The sequence below is a fragment of the Haliaeetus leucocephalus genome, unplaced genomic scaffold (assembly GCF_000737465.1).
Source record: "Haliaeetus leucocephalus isolate CR32 unplaced genomic scaffold, Haliaeetus_leucocephalus-4.0 Scaffold932, whole genome shotgun sequence".
NCBI lineage: Eukaryota > Metazoa > Chordata > Aves > Accipitriformes > Accipitridae > Haliaeetus > Haliaeetus leucocephalus.
This window is the reverse complement of record NW_010973368.1, coordinates 11,299,061-11,324,271: the sequence shown is the minus strand read 5'-3', so window position 1 is coordinate 11,324,271 and position 25,211 is coordinate 11,299,061. Positions and strand designations below refer to the sequence as shown.

At 41.4% G+C, this 25,211-nt stretch overlaps 1 protein-coding gene across 1 annotated transcript in view; it reads left to right on the top strand.

Moving 5' to 3' along the window:
• CCDC88C (coiled-coil domain containing 88C) overlaps positions 1 to 25,211 on the top strand; it is a 99,431-nt gene continuing 74,220 nt past the window's right edge. The window contains exons 1-3 of the mRNA XM_010583838.1: positions 1 to 83; positions 207 to 307; positions 8,724 to 8,832. Of these exons, the coding sequence (XP_010582140.1) occupies positions 24 to 83; positions 207 to 307; positions 8,724 to 8,832 (270 nt within the window). The 5' untranslated portion in view covers positions 1 to 23. The remainder of the gene's footprint in view (positions 84 to 206; positions 308 to 8,723; positions 8,833 to 25,211) is intronic.

Sequence of the window (25,211 nt, the reverse complement as noted above, 5' to 3'; positions counted from 1 at the left end):
GCCGCCAGCCGGGCCCCGGCGACATGGACGTGACCGTCTCCGAGCTCCTGGAGCTCTTCCTGCAGAGCCCCTTGGTGACCTGGGTGAGCAGAGGGGGGCGGGGAGCGGGGAGGCTGCCGGCGGGGCGGCCCCGGCCCGGTGCGGGGGGAAGGGGGCGGCCGGGCCCTGCCGCCACCCCACCAACCCCGCTGTCCTTCTCCCGGCAGGTGAAAACCTTCGGGGCGCTGGGGAGCGGGGACGGGGACAACCTCGGCGTCTACATGGACCTGGTGGATGGCGTCGTCCTCAACAAAATCATGCTGCAAATGTGAGTGGGCTCCCGAGGGAGGGGGTGGTAGCCCCGCGGCTGCGCGGGGCCGGGCCCGCCCGGGGGGCGGCAGCGCCCAGCGCCCCTCGGCTCCTCGGCGGCCGGTGGGGTCGGGGCTGCGGGGGGGGGGGGGGCGGGTGCCGCGCGGGGTGTCCCGCTGTGATCGGGAAGCTTTCGCAGCGGACAGGCTGGAAGGACAGGGTACGGGGCGAAAGCACCGGTTTTGCGTTTTTCTCCTTTTGGTTGGTCTTTGAAATTGGCAAAAACAAAGGAGGGGAAGAAGCCAAAACCCCAAACCAATCCGGTTCCATAAAATCTGCTTCAACGCTTTTCTGGGTTTTTTTGGGTGGCACGTGTTTTTTGCTTTTTTTGTTTTGTTCCAAACAGTTACTTTTTCTTAGTTGTTCACATATGCTTTAGGGGAAGGTATGTGGCACTACAAATAAGGAAATGAAAGTACTTCATCATGTGAAGCTTTACTGGGAGGACTTCATCTGAAGTGTGTCTACTCTTGCGTAAACTTCGATATTAAATACATAGTTTAGGAAAAAAACACAACCCAGCTTCAGTGATATCTCTTTCGGGCAGTACTGTAAGGATATGTCCTGAGGAAACATATAAATGGGTTAAAAGAGCGAGCCCTGAAAATACTGAAGTGAATTGTTGGTAGAACTTGTCTATTTTTTTAACCACATCCTTTCCTGTCGCTGGTCTGCTGCATGCAGGTCCTGACTGTTTTCTATCATCTCTGTATTTGCTTTTAAATATTCTGAAATATGTCTGATACGGAGTTTGTAGGGAGAAGTATTTGACTGTCAGGGGAGGAGACTTTGGAAATCACTCGATTTTGGCGCTGCATTCTTAAGTGAATGAAATCAATTGAAGGTTGACCAGTGATTTGCAATGTTAGGCCAAGTTGAAGAACTTAAATGAGGAATTCATAATAGAATCTTTAATTGAAATTCTTGAAAAGTAACTTCAAAAAAAAAAGAAGTCTGACAACCCATGCCCCACCCACTCAAGTTGGCAAGTTTTGTTATCTTATGGTACCTGGCTGCTCCATCTGAAAAGGTATCAAATTTTCTTCTGTTTTGGTGTTACTAACAGTGGAAATTGTGAACTGGAACTTAGATAGTGAAGATTCATGATTTGGATCAGAATCCAGATCAGTCAGCCCACTTGGGGATAACAAACTAGTGGTGTAAAATGTTAGCTGGGATGGAAACCTAATGTAAAGAGAAGACATAATTTCCAGCATTTCTCAAGGAGTAATTACACTTTAAAAGAGATCTTTCTGCTAATTAGAGCCTTGAGTATGAGCATTCAGATCCAGACTTGTAGTTTTCCAAGATGTGGGAAATTGGATTTTGATTTATGACCATTGTGTTTGGCACGGAGATGACCAACCAAACTATCAAGGAACAGCAGCAGTTGAGTCTGCTGCAGGTTTAACCAACTGAACTATCATTGTTGTCTAATATGTGAAAGAATCTTATTAGTTCAAAACAAGAAAAAGCAATACTTGGTTGCTCTTGAATTTTGTTATTAAATAGGCTGAAGTTATGTGGCTTTTGAATGGCTGTGGCATTCTTATGAGTGATGTATTTTAGAAGTGCTTGATCAGGTGGTGTATGTAAGCTTAAGTATTTTGTAGTTGATCGGCGAAGTATGTCTAGGGAGACATAAAATCGTTGAAGTCTATGGAGCAACTTAACAATGCTCTGGGGACAAGGAGTGAATGATAAGATCTCATTGAAATAACAAAGATAAGGATATAGGCTGACTGAGTGCAATGACACTAGTTGGCATTTCATAGGATGTCATGTGTTTGTGAGAAATGCCCTGGCATGTTTACTTGCCTTAAGCAATCAGGAAAATAAGTTTGTTTTTTTCCAAAAACCATCTCTGCTAGCAGTGTCGCAGAAGGTGTAAGCGGAGAAAGCACAAGCAGTGTGGAATAGGAAACTGTCCCATTATATGCCATCAGGGCTTTTTTTACCCTTTTTTAGGCAGCTTTGGCAGTGCTTCCAATGTTGTCTAAGGAGCTTGAAACCAAGGGCCCAAGGCTGTTTAATTTAGGAAGGATTGCAGTTGTATTTATGTATCCCAACCGAGCAAGGCGCTCAGGAGAGGTGCTGACTGTGACCTTCACTTTTTCCTGACTTAACCTTTAGAAATTGCAATGCAATTACTGCTTGCCTGTAAATCAGGAAAGCCTTGCAAGGCGTGTTTCTGCCCCACAAAGCTTTCAGAATAGAAAAATAAATGTTATTTGAAATGCTTGCTCATCAGTTTTTCAAGTCCTCATCTCTGAAGATGACTTTCAGTGCTTGGCTTGAGACCTTTTTTTCCTGCTCAAATTGTATTAATGAGGTCCATTAGGCTAGAATTTGATACACCATGCTGTGGTAGTGTTGATTGCCTAAAGCACAGATGCATGCATGCACACATATGCAGAGAGCAGGGAATAGAAGGGTGAAAGAACTGGGCTCTTGATGTGTATGGCTGTCTCCTCACTCGTGTGTTATTTCACTTTTAGTTTTTTAGGTTAAATACCCTGCTTGCCTGCTTACTGGAACACAAATAGCACAGGCGCATGAGCTTGCATCTAAACACCAGGTGTGATGCAGTACTTTGCTGCAGATCAACAGGTTTCTTTCAGTGAAGATTTCAAAAGCTAATTTCTTGAATTTCATTATTAAAAATAAAACATTTTTTTCCTGCAGCGAAGCAGAACTTAAGTTTAATCCATGGCCAAAAAGACAGGTGGATTTGTGAAAAAATCCAGATATACCTGTTCAGTGGAGATTGCTGAATGAAAGTAAGGCTTTAGCTGTTTGAGGTGTGAGTAGGCTGTATGGGTTCACTCAGCCTATAGTTTCTGTTGTGATGGGTTGGATTTTGCCCAAATGCTGTCTGGCAGCTTGGAGTGGGTGGAGAAGATCCCAACTGCTTGATGTTGTGGTGTCAATGTTTTTTAGGTGGTAGGTTCATATCAGCAAGGCAGCTGTGTCACCAGAGAGGTAGGTGACATCTATCGCTTTGCCTGCCTGCCAGCTCCCTGCTGGCTGTGTGACAGGAGGTGAAAATAGGGCTGTGCCTTCGCTCCATCCTCTTCAGAAATGAACTGCCCCCAGGAATGCTAGTGCTGAATAAATTGTAGTTTGCTCAGGCACACCAAATGTAGCCGTGCAAGGGCTGAGGCAGGGAACCTGACTTGGGCTTAGGCAGATTATGGCCACAATGTGGTCGGTAGGTAACCAGTTGTTGGGCTTGGCTGGTGATCCCTTTGCTTACTGGTGATCCCTAACAAAGCAAGACCCTTTTTTAAAAGAGTTGGGGATTACTTAGTTCTCAGTAGTGGTGCCTAGCTGCTTAACAAGTTAAATCTAATAGGAAGAGACAGACAGCAGCGTTTGGTTTCCCCACTTATATTTTAAACCAAGACAAATGTATTTTCAAGTCATTTTGCTGTAAATGAATGGTTTCCTTTTCCTGTGTTCTGTCCAAGTGTATACCCCAACCTGATCATGCATGAAGGACACGTTGATTTTTGCAGACTTGCAGTACTGGCAGAATAATCTGCGTACAAAAATGTTTGTTAATCTTCAGAGTGGAACTGCCGTGTCCTGAGCTTCTGTGTTTCTGGTGGGTTTGTGTATCAAGTTAATGAGCTTGTCTGTGGACAAATTTTAAAGAACTTTTTTCAGATGATTGTGTGTCACTTCCTGGTATGAAACTAGCATATGGTGACACTGCATAGACTGCCTTCAGTGTTACAGTTGCAGCTGTGGCATAATACCTACAAGCATAAGCAAATATTTGCCCTGTTTAACTTATACAAAGTTTTATTTGGGAAATGGTGGGGGGTTTTACGTAATGCAGGCACATAAGTGTTTTCATGTTGACTTGTTCTAATTCTTCTGATTGATAGTAGGCTCTGCTTTTCTGTTAAAACACTTAGCAAACAGGAATGTGTATTAGGAATACAGCTGATAAAACTACTTGTATTAAAACCACATAATAAAACTGCACGATAATAGTGTTTTTCATTTCAATTGCAGCTGTCATGGTTTGTGGTACTGTCAATCTGTCTTCTTTAATTTAGACCATGTGACAGGAACAGCCATGTTGTGAGTGCCCGCTTCTTGTGGTTTGTAGCAAATGGCATGAATACCGGAAGGTTAAAGATACACATCCATTTAATTTAAAATCTCCTTTAGAGGTGCATTTTTCTACCATTTCCAGGCAATTTAGAAACCCTGCCAGCCTTAGTGGCGTCACCCCACTTTTTGCTAGAGGAAGAAGTTGGATGATAGGAGAGTTAGACTGGTTGAAGAGTGGTATGTGTCCAGTTAGTGAGTTACCTGCAGAGCGAAGTGCCGTGGGGTGCTGGACACACCAGGCACAGCTGATTCCTTCTGGCATCTCATAACCCTTGGGCCCGGCTTGTGGGCTTCCCCATTACTCATCAAAGTTACTTGTCAGAAATTGCTCGAATGGGATTGTCACTTTGCATTTTACAAATGAAATTTTTTTTTTGTTACTTTTATTAATTGGTCGCTTAAGGGTTTGCATCTTCAAGTCCTTGTGCTGCTGGTCCCACGTCTGCTGAACTTGTCGCTTGGCCTCTGTCTCCTGGCCCTTCCTTTCCTCTGTGCTCCTGTAGCCATGAAGGAGTACAAACCAGAGGACTTCTTTAAAATGTTTGAGTATATAGTGAGGTTTGAGACTTTCCTTTTGTTTATTTTGCTTGGGTGTGTTTTACTGGTTTGTGAAGTACCTCCCTTAGTCATGCCGCCTCAGTCTTATTTAGGTAACATTTCTGATCTTGAGGAGCAGGTGGTTTTTAAAAAAAGAGAATTGTAGTTTTTGTTGTATTTGTGTATAAGGGAAAGACCAAACAGCAAAAGACTGAAAAAGCATCTCATTGAGGTTGTGTTCAGGGATTTTTCAGATATGTTCAAAACAGGAATTTGTTTGGGTTAACTGGTTAGTGTTGCAAAAAACCTATTCAATTTTCAATATGAACCTTGGAAAGAGTTTCTTTCTGTAAAATTCTTCAAAACCAAGTTTCACCAACCAAACAGGTGCTATTATGTGTGGAGTGTGGTACCTACAGCTCTTTTTTCTTCAGGGCAGAAACATTTTTAAAGACAGAATTTGCATCTTATGGTGTAATTTTACTCAGGTGCTTTTTTTCCTTCCGGTCTCTGCTTCCCCTTCCTGCTTTTCCCTGCCGTAGATCGGGCTGTTCAGGTTGTAGTGTTTTGAGTACCTCGGTCTCTCTAGGTTTTTCGCCTTTTTCTTTCACTTCTCTTGAGATCGGAGAGCGTCTGTGGCTTTGGGAATGGCAGCTCCCTCCTTCCCTGAGTGCAGGTAACCTTGGGCCTGCTCAGCCTTGGGGTGTTGCTCCGTCCCCCCTGCGGCAAGGCCTGCCCAGCTCTGGGCTGCTCTCTGCTCCCCTTTGGGTCTGGGTCAGCTCCTGCAGCAGGAGGGCCGTTTGCTGCCTCTCCTGGCTCCTCAGTCTCAGCCCTGCCACATCCCCCCGAGATGTCTCAGGAGCTGGGTGAGTGACCTGGAGGAGGCGGCAGCAGCAGGAGGGATCCAGCTGACCTTGCGTAATGCGACACGGTTGTTCTAGGCGGGAGGTCTGACGCAGAAGACGTTTGAAAAATGCAAGAAATATATTCTTTCTGAATAAACACATGCCTTGAACCCTTGATTCTTACAAGTGTTCATCTCCGTGCTTATTAGGTCAAAAGGTGTTTTGCCAGTTCAGCTGGATAAAACTGAACTTACCTGGTAAATGGAAAAGAATAAATCTGTCTTTTTTTGGGAACCTCCCAGCGCCTCCGAGAGCAACCTTCTGTGGCTCCTCCAAGTTCTTGGCTGTGGAGCTAGGACAGCTGTGGTCGGTAGTCGAGCTTATCTGATCCAGGATTAAGAAAAGATACGGTAACAAATGAAGAAGAAATGGGATATTGCTTGTTGAGAAGGAATTGTTTAGTTTTCCCTGTGGAGACAGTAAGCCCTGTGGTAGTTTGAAGTGTCAGCTGTGCTGGCCTTTCACATCTTGCGCAAACGGTCCTCTCAAGTGAGCTGATGTGCTGGACGAAGTTGGTTACACGACATACTCAGAAATCCAAACCATCATATTTTTGAGTGACATTCTGCTTTCAGGAAAGCTTTTAACTTGCTTGTCTGTGAGGAGGAGGAGGCTGGACTGCCAGAGTGACACTGTGTGCTGCGGTTTGGTTCCAGGTTAAGAGGACCCTGAGGTCAGTGGCATTAAGGGCTCTTGGGGCAACCAGTTACCCTTAATGAAGATGATAGGATAAAAGCTCCAGAATTGCTTCTGAGGGCCCCGTCCTGCCAACGCTTATGTTCTTGTAATGGACGACTAGCTCTGCTGTGCCAAAAGATGAGCAGGTCTTGTCTTGGAAGGAGGAGTTGCTCTGTCTTAAGTGCTTCTGAAAACATTATCCAAGCCCTGCAGTTACGCTGCCTACAGCTGTTGAAGAAATCGCTTTTCCTTTGCTGTGGCTGGTGGGTGTGTTTTGTGGATTTTTGCCCCATTTTGTGCAGTTTTGGGAAGGGTCGTGGAGTATTGCTCTCCTATATAGTCAAAGCTTTCTCTTCCTGGCAGTAGACCTGGGTCACTGCCAGACAGTGGCATGGCAGTGGTGCTGCCTACATTAGCTTTCACATGGAAACAAGAACTGTAGGTTGAGCCTTCTGTTTGGCCAGCTTCCCTTTACTGTATGTGTCTTCCCTTTACTGTACATGTCTTCCCTTTTAGCTTCCTGGTTTGTTGTTGTGACCTTGCCTAAAAAGACTAAGCATCCAGCTTCCTTCAGGACCCAACATCTGCTCAGAGAGTACTGAAGGCAAGGTACTCTCCAAGTTCAAGCCCAGGTGCCATTTATGCTTCTCCAACTTGCTGTGGTGCTGAAGACCCGTACTGTCAAGCTGCGTATGGGTATGGCTTCTGTGCGCCTGTGTCTGAGCATCAGTAAAATGGAATACTTATTACAGATTTTACTTTAAAAGCTTGTTACAGTTGCCTGTCTTTGTTTGCTTTTTTTCAAAATTTATTACAGTGCCAATCGGTATACAAAATCCTGTGCTGCTGTGAAGGTTGTGTAGGGTCTTGCTAGTTTATGCTAGTGGCAGTTTTGGTCATGTATACTTCAGTTTGCTTGAACCCTGGTACATAAATACTGTGTCTAATGTTATCTGCTGCCAAGGCAGTTTTGTATCATCTGTGGAATATGTGTGTATTCTGTCATACTTATACACATAGCACTGCTTTTACTAGAGGGATGGTTGTGCATTGGCAGATATATTTTAAAAATAAATATTGGATCAGTTCCTCTTATTTCCTTGTCAGTGCCAGAGTTCAATCTTTGGCCCTGGAAGAGCTGTGAATGGCTTAATTAACAACCAAAGCAGAGCTCTGGGAGGCAGGTGTTTGGATTGTGTAGGGGTTTGCTGGTAAGAGTCTTTATTAGAGGGGAGACGCAGAGCTTTGATCAATGCTATTGACAGATAAAGGTTTTCAGGTTCCTTCTTTTGCAACATGTTAGGGTGTACACAGAAAATCTGAAGGTGCACATTCTAATTAAATTATTAGCAGCTTTTTTCCTGTGTTTTATTTTTTATTTTAGAAATAAAATTGCTTCAGGTACAATTTTTATTTGCTTCCTTTAAAATCAAACAAAAACTTTATGCTTCTTTCCTTAAAATCTTTCCACCAACTTTTTTCCTGTCTTGCTTACATCTCTGCCTATGTTTATATATTGTTCATATCTTGAAGCCCAGTAAAATGAGAGCCCAGTAGAGCTGTCTTCTGTGACACAGTGGGTATATGAGAGAGGTCTAGTTAGATGAAACCAGTATAATAAAAGTGTAGTGCTCCTTTTTCCCTTCACTACAGCATATAATGCATCTGGGTTTTGCAGTTTTTACACAGTGACCATTGATCAAGTGTTAACACCCTCCTCTTGTCATAAGACTCGAAAGCCGAGGAAGGCATGGTAGTTTTTCCTAGGCTTCCCTTTATTTGAATAAGATAAATCCATTATTATCAGAGACTGCTTTGATCTAGTGTGCACAAACTAAATATGCTCTTTTCTTTGGGGAGATAAAAGTAAGGAGGGAAGCTGCCTCCAACTGCTGTGTGGGTTAAGCTGAAGTAGGATACTTTGTGGCACACAGGAAGATTTCCAACTTATAGGTGCAAAGGTAATGAGCTTATTCTGTCATGAATTAACGTATATGTATACTGTATAATTATGTCAGCTCGTTAATGGGTAAATTTTTAAGGGTTTTCCTAATGGTGCATTATGGAGATGCTAAGTCTTAGCACTGAGTAAACCAGTAATGCTTTGTTTTCTTTTTCTTCTTTTAATAGAGATCCTCGACCAACCAACCAACGTGTCAACAAGCACGTAAATAATGACACGTATCTTCGCGTTCAAAACCTGACCATCTTAGTCAGAAACATTAAGACTTACTATCAGGTGAGATTTCTGTTCTCTGCTTATTGCTCTGTGGTGATTGCTATAACATTTCAGCTAGTGCAGGGGCTGGTGGTTCAAAAAGAAGCTTGCTAAAGGAAATGGAGGGGAAATTGTGTTTGTGTAAAGGTACTTTCAGTCATGCTTTCCTTATGAAATGACAATACGGCTACCTTCTCTATCCCTCCTGGCCAGAGGCTGCTTCCCTGCCACCCTCTTTTTTTTTTTTAAAGAAGAAATTGTGCTCGAAGGCTGTGATAGCACTTGGAGATACATGTAGTAAAAAGGTTCTTTTGTGGTGGGGTTGTGGGGTGTGCATGTGAAGGGGTTTGCTGAAACTGAAATAATGTTTTAGGGTATAAAACCTGTTTAAAGCAAGTAACCTCTTACAGGGGCTGCCAGCACATAAATCGTTACAAAGAAATATCTTTAATGCTAGAATGTAAGCCTCAAATTGATATACTATTAATTAGAAAAGATAAACTTGTGCTTATCTTGAAGGTAGACTTCTCATGCTGTGTACTTGTTCTTAGGTGTTAAAGGAGTTGTTTGTTCTGAACTCTCTAAGATGCTTAAGTGCAGGAATGACAGCAATTTCTCACAGATAGTGCAATTCTTAAGTTACATCCTTGAACTGACCATCAGTGTTCCTCTGCTGTAATAGTGCTCCCCTAAAACCAGGGTGGCGACAGCTGAGCACTTTTGCAGACTTAGGTACATGTTGGATGCTGCTAGAAAGCCACAGGAGTGAATTCAGTTACTCTAAATAGAATTTCTGTATACACCCTATTGTGTATATTTAGACTCTTTAGTGAGAAGGGTAGCTGTTCTGCTGTTTCCTTGTACACATCTTTTGCCAGATTTGAAAGCTGTGCAGTATAAACCAGGCTGAAACCATTGAGGACTGTTAAAGTGCACCTCTGCATATGTGTCTCAATAATAATGGACAAAATAACTAAACTGTTGGAGTTGATGTCAGTGTGCTCATTCTGGACACTTCATCTTTTCTGTACATATAGAATAGACTGTGTATTGGCTTTGTCTTCAAAATACAGAAGAGATGTAATGCTTAACTACAGTAGTGCCTTTTGATGCTGTTCTTTTCCAGAGCTTGCCTACTGCTATTCCATGTTATTGCCACTACTCTGCTTCTGGACTTGCTTAGGGAAGCCTAAAAGAGCGAATGACTTGTGAAAAAGTCAGATGAGGTGGATGACTCGTGTGCAAGTTCCAGTGGCCTGCTAGGAAAATGAAGTGTGTAACTCAGGTTTGAGATGATGTAGGAGAGTATCATGTATTTCTGAAGACAGCTGACCTGTGTCTTGATTGTTGAGAACTGGAGATGCTGATGCAGTGTGATGTCATTCCTGAGACTTGTGATTTTTAAGGGGAAATTCCATTTGATCATAACTAGAGGCTGAAGGTTTCCTTGGTTTCTCTGTTACCCACTGAACAGTGTAAATGTATATGGAGTCTATAAGCAAAAAGGACTATGTTTAAGGACACGGACAGGACTAGTCTTTCTCCCTCTCTTCTCACCCCCACAAGATTTACAGTCTGAGAGTCTGGTCCTTCAGGTGTTGAAACTCTAAAGCTTTTTATTTATGTGAGTTCTTTGTCTTGGAGCTGATAATCTGACATCTTTTAAGAGTACCTGAAGAGAGATCACAGTCAGGAAGAAAGAAAAGTGATTCAGAATCATGTGATACATTGCTTGGTGTCTTGTTGACCTAGCTGTTGAGCTGTGTAATCATAATCCAATAAAGCTAGCAACAACTAAAATAGGTTAAGACACGGAGTTTTCAATGGGAAACAGTAGTTGAGGCTTGCAGTAGCAGGAGAAACAGTGATGTTCCTGTTGTAGTGTAGAAATTAAGTACTATAAATCTTGCTGCCTGAAGACTATAAATACTGTATATAAACAAAGCAGTCATGACAGCTTATCATTCTTTGCATTTGGTCCTGACAATGTGTAATTACAACAAAGCTTAAAATAAAATCACGTTTTTTTGTGATGATAATGTTATATAAGAAACTCATTTGTCCTTGTCACAATCACATCTTCAGGGCAAATCCAAGGTCTCGACACTAATCTGAGATTTCTTTATATGTGGTGGTGTGCAGCCTTCAACTCCTCATAGTCTGGGAGGACTTGAGGCCATCTATGCTGTAACTGAACTCTGTGTATGACTGATGCTGAGTATAACGTCACATCTGTACTAATGTCTGTGTTAGATATTTGGAGGGATTCTTATGTTTTAGGATCTAAATAGCTTTTACTAGTTTTTTCAACATGCAACCAAATGGATGCTTTGGAATATATTAAATACCGTTAGGCCTCTTCTCTCCTGAATGTTAGAGATTTTTTGAAAATATTTTGAAGTTGTGGGCATTGTTTGATGAAGTAGTATTAATACATTAGCTTAAGTTAAAATGAGGGTAGTATCTTACTGACTGAAAACATGCAATCAAATTTGGTTGCAGGCTGGAAGGGGGGCAGGCAGGAAGTTCCTGACAAACAATAGGAACACAAATTTGCTGCTTCCTCAAGAGAAACAAAGGCTCTAAAAATACAGTGCTGGCCTTGATGTTTTACATTCCCTTTCACTTAATGGACCCAAGTCAAGTTTATGGCTTAGTTATTCAGTTTGGTAGACCAGGTCTCCTAGAATGAGGAAAATGCCACCTCATGCTTTATTGAAGGAGGTATGAAAGAATACTTGCTCCTCTCTGCACTGGGCAGCAACTGGTCAAGAGTATGGTGTGAATTCATGGTACTGTAAACTGTATCTGAGGAAGGTGACATAAGTGGCTACTAAAATTAACTCTGATATTCAGAAGCTAGTTGACATTTTGGATCATATAATTGTCTAGTATATCTGTATCTAATATCAGATTTCACTTATATTTGTATAGCTAATCTCTTTGTTAAAGCAAAATTCTCATTAATACCGATAATATTACCTCAGAAAACAAGGACAGGTCTAGTCTATAAGTGTGAATCCAGGTCTTCTCCACAGTGTTGGGGCTTTCCTGATCGCTTAGGCTTAGTGTCTGTGCTGGGAATGGCTATGGACAAACCAGGCTGTTGGTGGAATTTGGCTTTGATTTGAGCCATAAAGATCAGTTCCTAGCTGTGCTTCAGCAGGCATAACTTGGGAGGGGTAAATGCAGTAGAGAAGCCTTCATTCTTAGAAGTTTGATAACTGAATTTGATCTTTAACAACTTTCTGAAGAGTTGCCTTCTCACAACTTTCAGCTGGGTAAAACTGGATTGCTGATGGCTACTAGGAAAAAAACATTGTGTCAAGACTCTTAAAATGGAGGGTTTGGTGTTTTTTTTTTTAAATTGGGTATGTAATATTTGTTACTGGTGGTAGCAGGCAAATTTCTGCATTTCCCACTTGAGCGGTTGCACCTTTGCAGGTCTGTTATTGGCTTGAGAGGCCCCTGTTTTGAAACCAGGCAAATGACTCACTTTGCTGTGGGATTTCATGAGCATTCTAGAGAATCTGTCATTAGTTGCATTTAATAACTGTTAACAGCATTGGTTCACTGGAGAAACGGCTGGTCATAAAACTTCTGGAATTGGTGCCATATCTTGGAAAAGGGCTGAGCACAGCAGAATGTGTTCATTGCTCTAGGTGTGAGTTTTATGTGTCTCTTCTTGCTCTGACTGAATTCAGATACTTGGCTGTCTTTAAACTGGAATTCAAAATGGTTTTGTAGGGAGTAGTTTAGTACAGAGAATTGCAGGTTACTGTCTGTAACTGCAGTGAGGATGTTGATTAAAGGGGTCAATAGAGAACTGAGTGTATTGGAGAAGAGATACTCATCCACTTCTTGTTAGTGCAGGTGTTGTGCATCCTGGTCAAAGGGTGAAGTCTTTACCCCATACTACAGCTAACCAGTGTATATGGGACAGATTGACCTCCAGCTGTTGTCTGCTGCCTTGTGTTGATAACATAGTTGGGAATGTTGGTCCTTAGGCTGACACTGGCTAGCCCAGTGCAACACAGATGAAATTATTTTGCTGTTCCTGAGCTCTGCCTTCACTTTGAAATGCTTCTGTTGTGAGCTCCACTAAGGCTTATCTACTGGTCCGATTACATTGGCTTGAATATAGTTTGGGGTGTGAGTACTGCAAGACTGAATGATGTTTGGCTTCACCGAAGTAAGTGCTCTTGACCCTTGTTGACAGTGAGTTGGTATGGCCTTAATTCCCTGGGACCTTGTGCTGCTTTTCCAAATGGTGATTAATCCCAGCTGTGGCAACTGTCTTCATAGTGGTGTGGCAGTGTCCCTGTTTCTGGCAGAGTTTGTTGGCAAAGTTTAAAAAAAAAAAAAAAAAGCGGAACAAAAAAACCCCTTAAGCTGCAACCACCTGTGCAAGAGCTAGCATTGTTGCTGGTTCTGTCACTTCTGATGATGGAAGAAGGCGGCTAGAATATCTGAGGGGTGTTGGCCTATCCCTTTGCTGTGCTGTAGGGAATATTTAAATCCTGTAGGTGCTGATACTTGAAGTGTCCATGTAAGAGCAGCTGCCCTGATGTCTGCAACACTTAGAGAACATGCTCAGACCTATAGTTTTGGAAGAGGCCTAAGGCAGGCTGGCAGGGGAAGCTGAAGTGGCTTTGCTGTCCTTCTCTGCTCATGTGTTAACCCTTGGGTTTAGTGTTTTTCTAAGGAACTAAAAATCACTTTGATACCAGTTTATAAAAAAACCTAAATTTATGAAACGATGTGTTTTTATGTCAGCTATTTTTCTAACCTTCAAAAATGCCAGTAATCACTCCCAACAGTATGTACTGCACTCTCAAGCAAAAATTCCTACCACTTACATGAAAAACTTGAGGTTGATAGAGAGAAGAAAAAAAGATTGTGATCATCCCTTGGCTAGTCCCTGTGTGGTTATTATGGCCACATCTGGAGTATGTGCATGAGAAATGCTGTTGGAAGAAATGCTGCAATGTGGTCATGGTTGTATTTTTGTTGCCTGTATTGCCTGCAGTTGTGGCCACTAAATACCTAGCAGATTGCTTCATGTTTCTAAATAGGTTGGAAAGACTTCTTCAGTTAAAAAAAAAAAAAATTGTACTGAGAGACAGTTCTGAATCCAGTTGCGACTGTGTGGCTTGTGCAGCTTCAGTAAGAAATTCCTAACTCTTAGCATTTACATTAAAATGGAGGTATGGGGAGTAAAGATGAAACCATTCACTGAATTTTTAGAGACTTTGTAGCACCACAAATCCTACCCTCCCCACCTAAACTCACTTAGCTGGGCTCAGAGATAATGGTGAGCAAGAATGTCTTTTAAGGCATGTTTCTTTAGACGTGTGTCCTTCTCCTTTTACTTGGCTGCTCTATATTTGTGTAAAACAAGTACAAGCAGCAGGGTTTTTACCAGGCATGTTAAAGGGAGTTAGCTGCCTGTGAGTTTGGCTGTTGCTGTGAGCGGTTTGGTGCTGGGGCTGTAGTAGTGCTATGTTTCGTCTGGAAAAGAGAGACAGTTTTGTCTTCAAGCTGGGGCAAAAGCTGGTTCTCCTGGTGGGTCAGTGAAGGTCTTGCAATACCAATAGCTTCCAGATAAATAAAGAACTGCTTCTGTAGTTGAAGCATTGAGTCAGGTGTAGAGCTCTTGACTGGACTGCAAAAAGGAATTAAAACTTGGAGCTTCAGATTTGGGCACAAGTTACTAACTGGCAACTGTACTCAAGCTATAAATAAAGTTCTGGAAGCAGCAACGTCCTCTTCTGTGAGTTGAAATCTTTCCCTTCTAGGCAGGCTAATTCTAGTGGGCTAGTAATCCAGTCCTTAGCAAAGTAAACACCAAAATGCTAGAAATGCACATAAATGTGCACACCCTGAAGTCAAAAAGCATTCCTCTGTTCTGAGGGAGAGAGTTCATACCCACAATGACCTACTGAATTAGGTGATAAACTGCTTTTTGCTAGCCTTGTCCATTTGGTGTGTTAAAGTACAATACACCTGGGTGACTGCTTTCCTTTGATTCCTGTTCCCTAGAAATCTTAATTTAGCAGCTTGGCTTAAGGGGAACCTTTCTTCATTTTGAGCTTTAAATTCCAAGATTATTAACTGAGAATGTCAGCTTTCTTGAGCAGGATACCAGAAGCTTCAACAGATAAGTTCTTTCTAATTCAAATACTTTGCTGGTCTCATGCACTCTTAAAGAGTATGTTCTCTCCCTTTTCTGTACAGTTGAGCAGGCTATATGTATAGTCTCCTGAATTGTTTCTGCGTTGGGAATTTTGTTGTTGCACTTACCAAAGGTAGCTTGCAGGTTCTTGTGGCCTTATGTTGCAGCTGCATGGAGAAACAACAGTGACCAACGGCTGAAGCTCTCTGTATCTTAGGGTTTTTTTTTTCAAAAGTGTACAATAAGTATGTTAATATGACAAGTAAGTTAGTACTAAGGTACTATTGCAGAGGTGCTCTGTGTTTCAGTAAGGCAGTGACCTAGGACTCAAGAGATACAGCCACTCTGCCACAGGCACTACCTAGAGTAGGATGTTATTAGCTCTGTATTTGTTTCCATTCCTATTCTTCATTTGACTACTTTAGTTTAAACTTGTTACAGGCACAGACTGCCTATATGTATTTATGTGGTACTTAGCTTAATGAGGTGTGGTGGTTTAACCTCAGCTGGCAACTAAGCACCAGACAGCTGCTCACTCACTCCTCCCCTCTGGTGGGATGGGGGAGAGAATTGGAAGAGTAAAAGTGAGAAAACTCATGGGTTGAGATAAAGACACTTTAAGTAAAGCAAAAGCCATGCATGCAAGCAAAGCAAAACAAGGAATTCATTCACTACAGCCATCTCCAGGAAAGCACGGCTCCATCATGCATAACGGTTACTTGGGAAGACAAATGCCATCACTCTGAACATCCTCCCCCTTCCTCCTCCTTCCCCCAGCTTTATATGCAGAGCATGATGTCCTATGGTCTGGAATACCCCTGTGGTCAGCTGGGGTCAGCTCTCCCAGCTGTGTCCCCTCCCAGCTTCTTGTGCACCCCCAGCTACTCGCTGGTGGGGTGGGGTGAGGAGCAGAAAATGCCTTCACTCTGTGTAAGCACTGCTCAGCAATAACTAAAATATCCCTGTGTTATCAACATGATTTCCAGCACAAATCCAAAATACAGCCCCATACTAGCTACTATGAAGAAAATTAACTTAACTCTACCCCAGCTAAAACCAGCACATGAGGCCTTCTTAGTTCTGCAGTGACAAAAATGTTTTGAATTAGGTTTTCTGTCCTGCAGTAGTATGATCATAAGACATGAAGGTTGCATGTAAGACTGGTATTGTGAAGATGTTCAGTTATTGCAGTGGTGGCTACAGGTCAAGGGAATGACTGACCTTGGCACAGACGTTCTGGGAAATGCTGAACTGGTGATGTTAGTCCCTGATTTCATCCTTCACTTGAAAATAGTGGTACCACTGCGGCAAGTAGAATGAACATAAGAACGACCACAAAGATCATGGCCTTTTTTTTACAGGTCCCGTTATCAAAGATTTCAGTGAGAAAGAGGCAGAGACAGGTGACTCACCACTACAAGCCAGACTGTCTGATGCTTTTTTAGTGAGAATTGTCTTGCTCATTTCCAGAAGAACTAGGCAAAACAAACATTTCTGCCCCAGAGTTGATATAAGTTTCTGCAGAGGTCAGTTTGAAAAGTGTTCCCAGGTTGGTAAGAGCTACTGTTTCAAGTGGCTAGTAGCATGCTGTCGGCCTCCTGATTGAGATTACTGGCTGTGATTCTAGAATGCATTTCAGCTGATATATTTGAATTATGTCTGGAAGTTTAATGGAGGACTGAGCTTAAAGAGACATATTTTTTTCCCCTGAGGCTCCACATGCATTTTAATACAGAATGAAATAGTGACCTGAAACAGATGGAAGAGAATAGGTTAGCTTTTAAACTACTTTATTGCCTGTAATTTCCTGGAGCTAGAATATGGGAAAGGGCAGAATAGGCTGGCATGTGTCTGTGTAGTCCTGTCTTTGTTTTGCTTAATAAGCTAGAGGGGTGTGAATTCATTGTGCAGACAAATGAAGAAGCTGAGCCAAGAAAAGAGAGGAGCAGTGTCCTAAAATATGGAGGCAAACAGAGGTGATCTGTAAAAATTTTACAGTATGGAATAGCTGTTTGGTTCCCATGCAGCAGTATTTACTTAACCTCTGACATGTTAGCTGAAAACAATTCTTGAGATGTCTGAATTGCAGAACGCATCCACTGTGTCCTTTCTATGGCTTAAAAAAGGGTAATGTGAGAGCATGTGTGGCTTTTCTTAATGAAAGCCAAGGCCTAATGTTAATCTCCTAGACTATTGCTGTGATTACCAATGCTAAAGCCACAGGGTATTTCAGTTCTCTGCTACATATATATTTTTGGATGTTAGGTTTAAGATGTAAGTCACTGTTCAGACAGTCTCACCCGACAGCCGTGTTCAGTCCTGCTGCCTAGATTTCAGGCAAATGTCCCATTTTTGTCTGCTGAAATTTTGCGAAGGAAAGAACTAAATTTTGTAGAGCCTACCAATTTTGGGTAAGTTAGAAAATAGCCTGCATGCCACTTGTAGCTGAAAATAGCTTTGAGATTTATTTTTGCTAAAAGATAATAATAAACAAAAGTTAAAGATTGCTTTATTGCTTGTGTTTCTGTAATGAATTCCATGTCATTTAGTCCTTTTCATTTAAAAGTCTTCAAAGAGACAAGAAGATGAATTCCACAAATGTATAAAGTATGATTGCAAAACAAACCCCCTAACACTGTGTACTAGTTCCCAAAGCAAATAACTTCTGGTTTTTAATGGCAGGTAGCGAATGAAAGTGGTATATGTTCTTATTTTATTTGTGTCTGTCTGTGAAAGTGTTGTTTAATCCAGTGTGGCTTTTACTGAGGATATTGTCACATGCTATATTGTGGCACACTGGATTCAGCCCACAGTCTTGCTCTTACACAACTCTGACTCTGAATTAGGGTTTGGTGTCAAGGCTTGTTCCTGTCAGTTCCAGTGACATCTGTGACCCTGTGGTGCAGAGTGAGCAAAGGTGTCTCTTTGTGCCTCTAACTCAGCTGGCCTAGGCTTTCTGCTCCAACAGCATCATAATTAGCTTTTGTTAGAAAGGTCTGCAATGAGCTCTCACCTTTTTGTACACTGCTTTTTTTTTAATGACTCATTAGACCTGTAAGCAATTCTTCCACAGTGTGTTTCTATCTGAGATGGATATTTGAGATGTCTTTTAAAGCGGTGCTTCTCTGTCACTTTGAAGGAGTGATTAGGAGTTTCAGAAATGTGTGGGAGATCTTGGACAGAGCATCTTATCCAAATGCAGAGCTGTATTTACTTCTGAAAACAAAATGCGGTTTGCATTGTAAAGGTCTGCTTGAGCTTATGTTGACCTCCAGTACTTTTGGCAAAGGTGAATGCTCTTGGGCCAAGAAATGGGCGTGGAGGTTGTGGAGTCATCTACCCTGGTTAAGAATTATGGGATTTACCCTTCTGAGCATGTCTCTGGACCTGAGGAAGCAACAGACCTGGGGACAGGAGGAAGTTTTAGTGTGCTAGTTTCTTTGCTGAAGACAAACCATAGGAAAAGGGTGTATTTCTTATTTTACATGGTGTATGGACCTTACACCAGCACAAATGAGGGAAGACACCTGCTCATGAACGCACAGAAATTGAAAAGCTGTCACTCGCCGATGCATGCATACATCTCCCATTTGCAAATATGTTGGTTTTTAAAAGGAAGGATTTAAAACCCCCCAAAATCTAAAGAGCAAATAAAGCAGCAAATTAATGTGTGTGTACACTGTACTTGAAGCAGAATGACTTTTTTATAGCTGTTTAGATGGGCTGTTTGAATGTAAGCTGTGTGTAAGCTGGTGCCTCTTCTGTTTCCCATTATGATTAAGAGATGGAGCTAAAGGGGAGTTAAGTGTTTAAATTCTGCTGGGTCCTCATATGGCCAGTAAAAGTGCCTAAATAAAAATCTGCTCAGCAGACTGAAATGGCCCCAGTGGAGTTGTCACTGTCTGTTCTCTTTCATAATTAACTTTATTAAAAGTCTCTAGATGTTTATTTAATTTGTTTTTTAGACTAAGAATGACATCGTTAGTGCCCGTTAGGTGATCAAGATAACAGTGATAGACATCTGCTCCTTTGAGGGGTGGAAGAGAGACTTGTGGTCTTTTGCACAAAGGAGAAGTGTTGTATGAATTCCATTTAAATATATTCTTGTCCTGTGAAAATGATTATATAGTGGGTTAGTAATATTTTTAAACTACAATACTAGTGGTGTTCCTCTAGAAAAAGTCACCTTCATCTACCTGACGTTAAAGAACTGATTTCAAAAACATCTAACTTGTTTGCTCTAAGGTTGAAAGAAGTAAGAAAGAAGTAAGAAGAAAGATAAATTCCCTGTGGCACTTAAGAGAGTTGTGGTTTTGGTGGTTGGTTTGTTGGTTTTTTTTAAGATGGTGATCCCATCTGTAATATATCCACTGGAAAGGTATTTGTAAGGGAGTGCAGCATCTAATTTGTATCACAGACCTGTTTGGCGTGCAGTGTGTGTCCTAGAAGAAAAGGGGAGGGTGGTACTGGGGTTAATGCCTGGTTTATTTTGGAGCAGCTGTGTTACAGTAAAGCTAAGTGGCTGGGCTCCCATGGGAGGCATAAGCATTGACTGCTAGAAACTGGGAGGAGGCTAATTTCTTGTGAAGTTTTGATATTAAATGCAGAATTACTATGTATGTTAAAAGGTTCATTTGTTAGGATGCAGGTTCCAAAGAAAAAGAATAGTCTTGAGAAGTAGTTACCTTAAAAGGAAAGCATGCTTCACTTAATCCCCCCCCCAAAAAAAAACCCCCAAAACCCACAAAAACCACCCCAAACAAACAAAACAAACCCACAAAAAACCAACCTGAAACACAAAACCCCAAACCCCTTCTAATTTGACTAGTTACCTCTTCGAGTTACTTGGTGTCTCTCAAGACTGTTTAGTTACTTCAAAGAAGAACTACAGTTTAACTACAAGGAGTTGCCTTTTAATGTTATGTCTTAAGGTCACTTCTTCAATTTTGATCTTTCAAAAAGAGGAAAAAAATATCCCGATGACTAAACAAAAAAACCCCACCCTATGTGTTCTGTGTTTTCCTGAATATGAAAAAGCTGTGTGCCAGTATTGAAATCTTTGTCTTTGTTTTCAAGGTTTATGTTTGCTTATCCGAACAGCATGTGGATGTATCTTTACGGTTTTACATGCAGAAGGAATGAGCCTATAGTAGAGGACCACAAAAGCTGCCATTATTAGAAGCCTTGCTTACACTTCAGTGCTCTGGCGCTTAATCTTGCTCCCAGCTTCCAGTCATGCAGAAGGAACTAAACCAGAGTGCTCTGTTTTAATTCTCAGACTTGGTTGAGCTGTCCCACATTTCTTCCAGTATGCATTTCCTTTGTAGCCTGAGCCAAAATCTTGATTGGAAAGGTGGTTTTGATCTCCCTTTTTCACTTAGCCCTTTCTCTTTATAATTTGCTGGGTCCAAATTCTGTGCAATTGAGGGATTCAAATTTCAAATCATTTGTTATTGCTTGAAGACTTGTCTCCATAAGACGCAGCTGCAGTTTGGCCTCTTGTTTCTTAAAGCATCTCAGTTAACTTGCAATTACACTTTCTTTGTATGGCATAGGACCTGGTTTTAAGTGGCACTTACTTTCTCGAACTGACTTAATATAACTTGAGGTGCATCTTGCATGATGGGATCTTTAAGCAGTTTTGCTTTGATACCCTTGGATATTGTGAAACCAGAGCTGTCTGCCAGATCATGGTTTGTTTTGGCTCTTCTCCTTGACAGCATATTGCAGCCTTTACTAATGTCAAGGTATTTATCACACTTTATCAGTACTTAGAGATTTTGCAGTGTTTATGGCAACCCCTTGAATATCTGCGGAAGGACCCATCCTGACTTGCTTTCCCATCTTGAGCTTAGCAGGATACCTAGTTTTGGAGGCTTTGAGCACTCTGCCAAACCTGCTGGTAGGAGAGATGCATTCAGATGAGAGAGCTGAGTTGGTGTGACAGAGTAAAAAGCAGTTGTTTTTATAACAATTTGAACTGAGCTGCTCTGCTCTTCCAGCACGCAGACTTTGCAGTCAGGCCTGTACTCTGTCACCTGTTTATAAAGGACAGATCATTTGAAGTTTCTGTTCAGTTTGCTTATAAACAAGTAGAAATACACTTAAAACCAATGACTTAACCTCTTGAGACTCTAAAGGGATAATCTTAAGTATCAAATACAGTTAAAAAAAAAAACCAAACCAAACAAACAACAAAACCCAAATCACCTTAATCTTACTGATACCCATATAAGTCTCTCCCATCAGGTTGCATTAATCTTAATTCCTCAAAGTCTTTTTTTTAAGTCAAGAAAGTTAATAGTGAAGAGTGATTTATTTTTAGTTGGCTAAACACTGCGGAATGGTGCTTAAAACACAAACAAGTTCCTGATTTGTTGTTCTTTCTGTAACAGGTAGCATACGATTCCCAACTTAAAACTTCAGTATACATTGGAGTCTTGGCTGCTTCCAGCAACCATATTTAATATGCAAAGGAGGTGACAAGCAGATGCATTCAGCACATTTGTTTTAAATAAGCTTTTCTTATGGCAGTTTTTAATGTACCTCTGCAGCAGCACGAAACCAGAGGCTATAGCTTACACTGTGTGTGATACTTTTGCATAGGTGAATCTGAGACTCTAAAGCAGCTGTCTGACCAGCGTGCCAAAGGTTATCAGGTTAGCCCTAGATTGAAGTCGTCATAGTGGGGGTTTTTTTGAGTATATAGTGTTGCAGTTCTGTCAGTTTGTGTTTTTTGTGTTTGTGTAACTGGTAGAGAGGTGCTGCTGCAAGATATATCTGTGTAAGCAGAGAAAATGCTGGAGAATACTCAGTCCTTGTGTTTTTCATCCCGAAACAAAGCCGTGTTTAAAAAACCCCAAACAAATATAAAAACCCCATCCCCTCGTATCAAAAGTTTGTGTCAAAGGCTACTTTTTTTGAACTGTAGGTTTCATTGTGTTTGGTTTTTTGGGTTTGGTTTGTTCGGTTTTAGTTTTTTTGGCTTTTTTTTAAGTAAGAATAAATGCACTGTGTGGGTATATGCCGTGACCTTACAGTTGCTTCCCTGTCTATCTTCTCTGTCTGCTGGTGCCAGTGATGGGGAGTGGTTGACTACCACAGTATTTGTCTGCTGGGGTATGTGCAACCATTGTTTTTTCTTTGCTGGGATGATAAGGAATGGTTCCCACCTAGTATGGTACCAACAGATTGTGAAAGGGACAAGTGTACAAGTCTGGAGTCACCTGGAACTCCTTCATCACCATGGAGATTGGTTGTCAAGTTAGCCTGAGAGTTATAATGAAGTGCGTTTGAGTGTAAATGAGGAGAGCTGGAACTGCAAAAAAATAATACTGCTAAATATTTCATACTGGTCAGTTCAGATGTAAGATGTTTCTGAGGTGTGTAATGCAACAGTTTAGTATTTCAAGCATCAGTTTGATTCTGCAGTAACAAAAAATAGACATGAATAAATAGTATGCCTTTTTTAACTCTTTTTTCATGCACTGTGATAACCTTAACTGTTGACATCTTCCACTTTCAACTAGGACTATGATTTACTTTTTTTAAATCCTTCTTCCCCCTTCCTACCTTCCCAGCTACCAGGTGAAATGTTTAGCTTGGCCTGAAATGTTTTGTTTGGGGCAATTATAGGAAAAGCAGAAGAAAACAGCTAGTTTTACAAAATGAGAAAAAGTTATATCAAAGCACATCTGTGTGTCTTATATGAAATAGGTTAAGAATATGAAATAAATGGAACAGTTGTTAGAGGAAAAGACTGTGAATGCCCTGACCCCAGAATACCTGCACTCTAGATGTTGATAGATTTACTTGGGAGAAGGGGAAAATCTGAGATGGGATCTCATTTGCTCGGTTCATGGCAGTTATTGCAGCAACAACTTTGAATTTTCTGCTTTATTGCCAGGTAGATTTGTTGATATTGATGGTGACTTTGAATTACTTAAAGCATTAATCCATATGAACTGAAATGTACAACTTCCCAAATTTCCAAAACTTGAAGCACAAGCCTTCTGTCAGATGGATGCCGGGTTCTAAGAACTGGTTCTCTCCATCCGTCGGATATGTTGTGACTGTGGTGGCCATAAAGCGTTTCCCAGTCAGTTCACGCTGTGTAGGGCATATGACATAAGGCAACAGAGAATTTGCCTTTAGAAGCAGTGACTCCCTCATGAGGTACAGTAAACACAGTTTGAACGTGTTCCCTTGTGAATGCTTACACCCATGCTGCTTTAAGAGACCAGAGCTTTCTGGAGGCGTGTTTGCTATCTATTCTGGCATCTTGCTGTTTTGCAATACAAAAGGAAGCTCCCATTGAGTAGACTTTCCTCTTGCACTTACTGGCTTGAATTTCTACATGTAATAGGGCCATCCACAGTGACAGAAGCTTTTTTTTTTTTTTCTCCAGGTGTGGTGCTGGGAACTGCAGTCATACTCAGCTGCTTCAACAAGGCAGCTCCTCCCCACATAAACTCTGAGGCTTATTACGCTAGTGTATCTTAATATGTACAGTCGGTGTCCAGCTGGCTAGCATCAGGCGTGTCATTTAATTACTCTGTATATGCAAAGAAGCGTTCAAATGCCATGCTGAAATTACAGTGCAGTGCTTTTTTGCTGGGTGCTCTGAAGAGTCTACTAGAAGGGTATTCTCAGCTCTTCCTCTTAAATTAGGAAAGGATGTGAAAGATTTTTGTACTTTGTGATACAAATCTCAAGGCCTCAGAGAAGTTGTGTGTTCATAAAAAGGCAGAATTTGGCTCTTAACTTTAACTGAGATCTGCTCACTGCACTTACAATGAGGACAGGGAGAGAGGGAGGTTTTTGTGTCAGTTTAAGCACTCCCAGTTTGTTTAATCATCAACTGCTCCATGTGATGCGGACCCTTTTGAGTTCCACATCTTTGGCACACACTGCTGCTGTATCAAAGAGAAATTATGAATGGAGTGAACTGGTTTCCTGGCATTTGTGAAACCATGGAAGTTTGTGCTTAACAGAACAACCAGGCTGACTAATATAATACAATATTAAATATGCAGCAGCCTAAAATAACTTCTGTTTGCAGGGACAAGCGCTTTTTTGTTAATATTTTTTAGCATATCATCTAAACAATTATAAACAGAAAAATAACATTTAAAAAAATTATTGTCCTTCTAAGCAACCAGCTAGGAGAGGGTAGAGTATTAACTACTACCTCTCACCTTTTTTTAATGACAAGTCATTAATTTTCCTTTGATATTCAGAGCAAGTCTGTTCTAGTTCCCAAGACACATGCTGTATGCCCTTGAGGGGGAAAGCAGTTAAGAATTACAAGGAGTATTATGCTTCATAGAAGTAGGCAACCTGCTGAAGGAATAACCTGCTATGTGCTCCTAAGTCCCTCTGTATGAATCAGGGCTTTAAAGTGGTGACTGATATATGAGGTATATGTCATCTTTGAGATTAACAAGATAGCTACACTTGAGAGAGGAGGAATACATTTATTTTCATGTTCTGTAACACTGACCTTCACGCAAGAAGATTCAAACTTAAGTAACCATTTAAACTGTTGCTGCAGTCCTTGAGGTAATATGGGTCTTCTGCTGAGACAGCGCAGGGTACAGGTTTAGCTGAACATACTTTATTATGCTGTAGCTCTAATAGCTACAGCAAATAGCAAAGTCTCATTCCTGACTGTATTAACTGCCTGAGATTTCCTTCTGAGACTTCTTCCGTTGCAGAAACAGTCTATTTAAAGCAGTCTTGCTTTCTAAATATCTTAGATAACTAGTCTCTATGATAATTTCTCTAGCTTTCTTTCTCTCAGTTGGGTAAGTAACCCTGGTGAAATGGTTCTTATGATGTTTTTAATACCTTGTGGTATAGGAGCACCTCCTACTGTGGAGTAGTGTCTTATTCTTGGCCACTGGATTTCATGCATACTGGTTTGGGAAGAGCTTGTGGACGCAGTAGTTTGAAGAACTGCTGTGGATCTGTGTTTCATGCCTGTCTGGACCCAGAGATGCAAACACTGTCTTCTGCATTAACCACTGGACTGCCCTCTTCCTCAGTTCATTGTATAGATGTGAAGAACAGCACATTTGATGAGGCAGATGCATTGAAAACACACATCAAAGTAGGTGTTTTGACATCTAATTACAAATTTACCTGCTGAAAAAAGTTAGTGTTAGTTAAAGAATCTGTGAGTATTAAGAGTTCAGAATTTAAAGTTCATGTTGTTTGGCTGCTA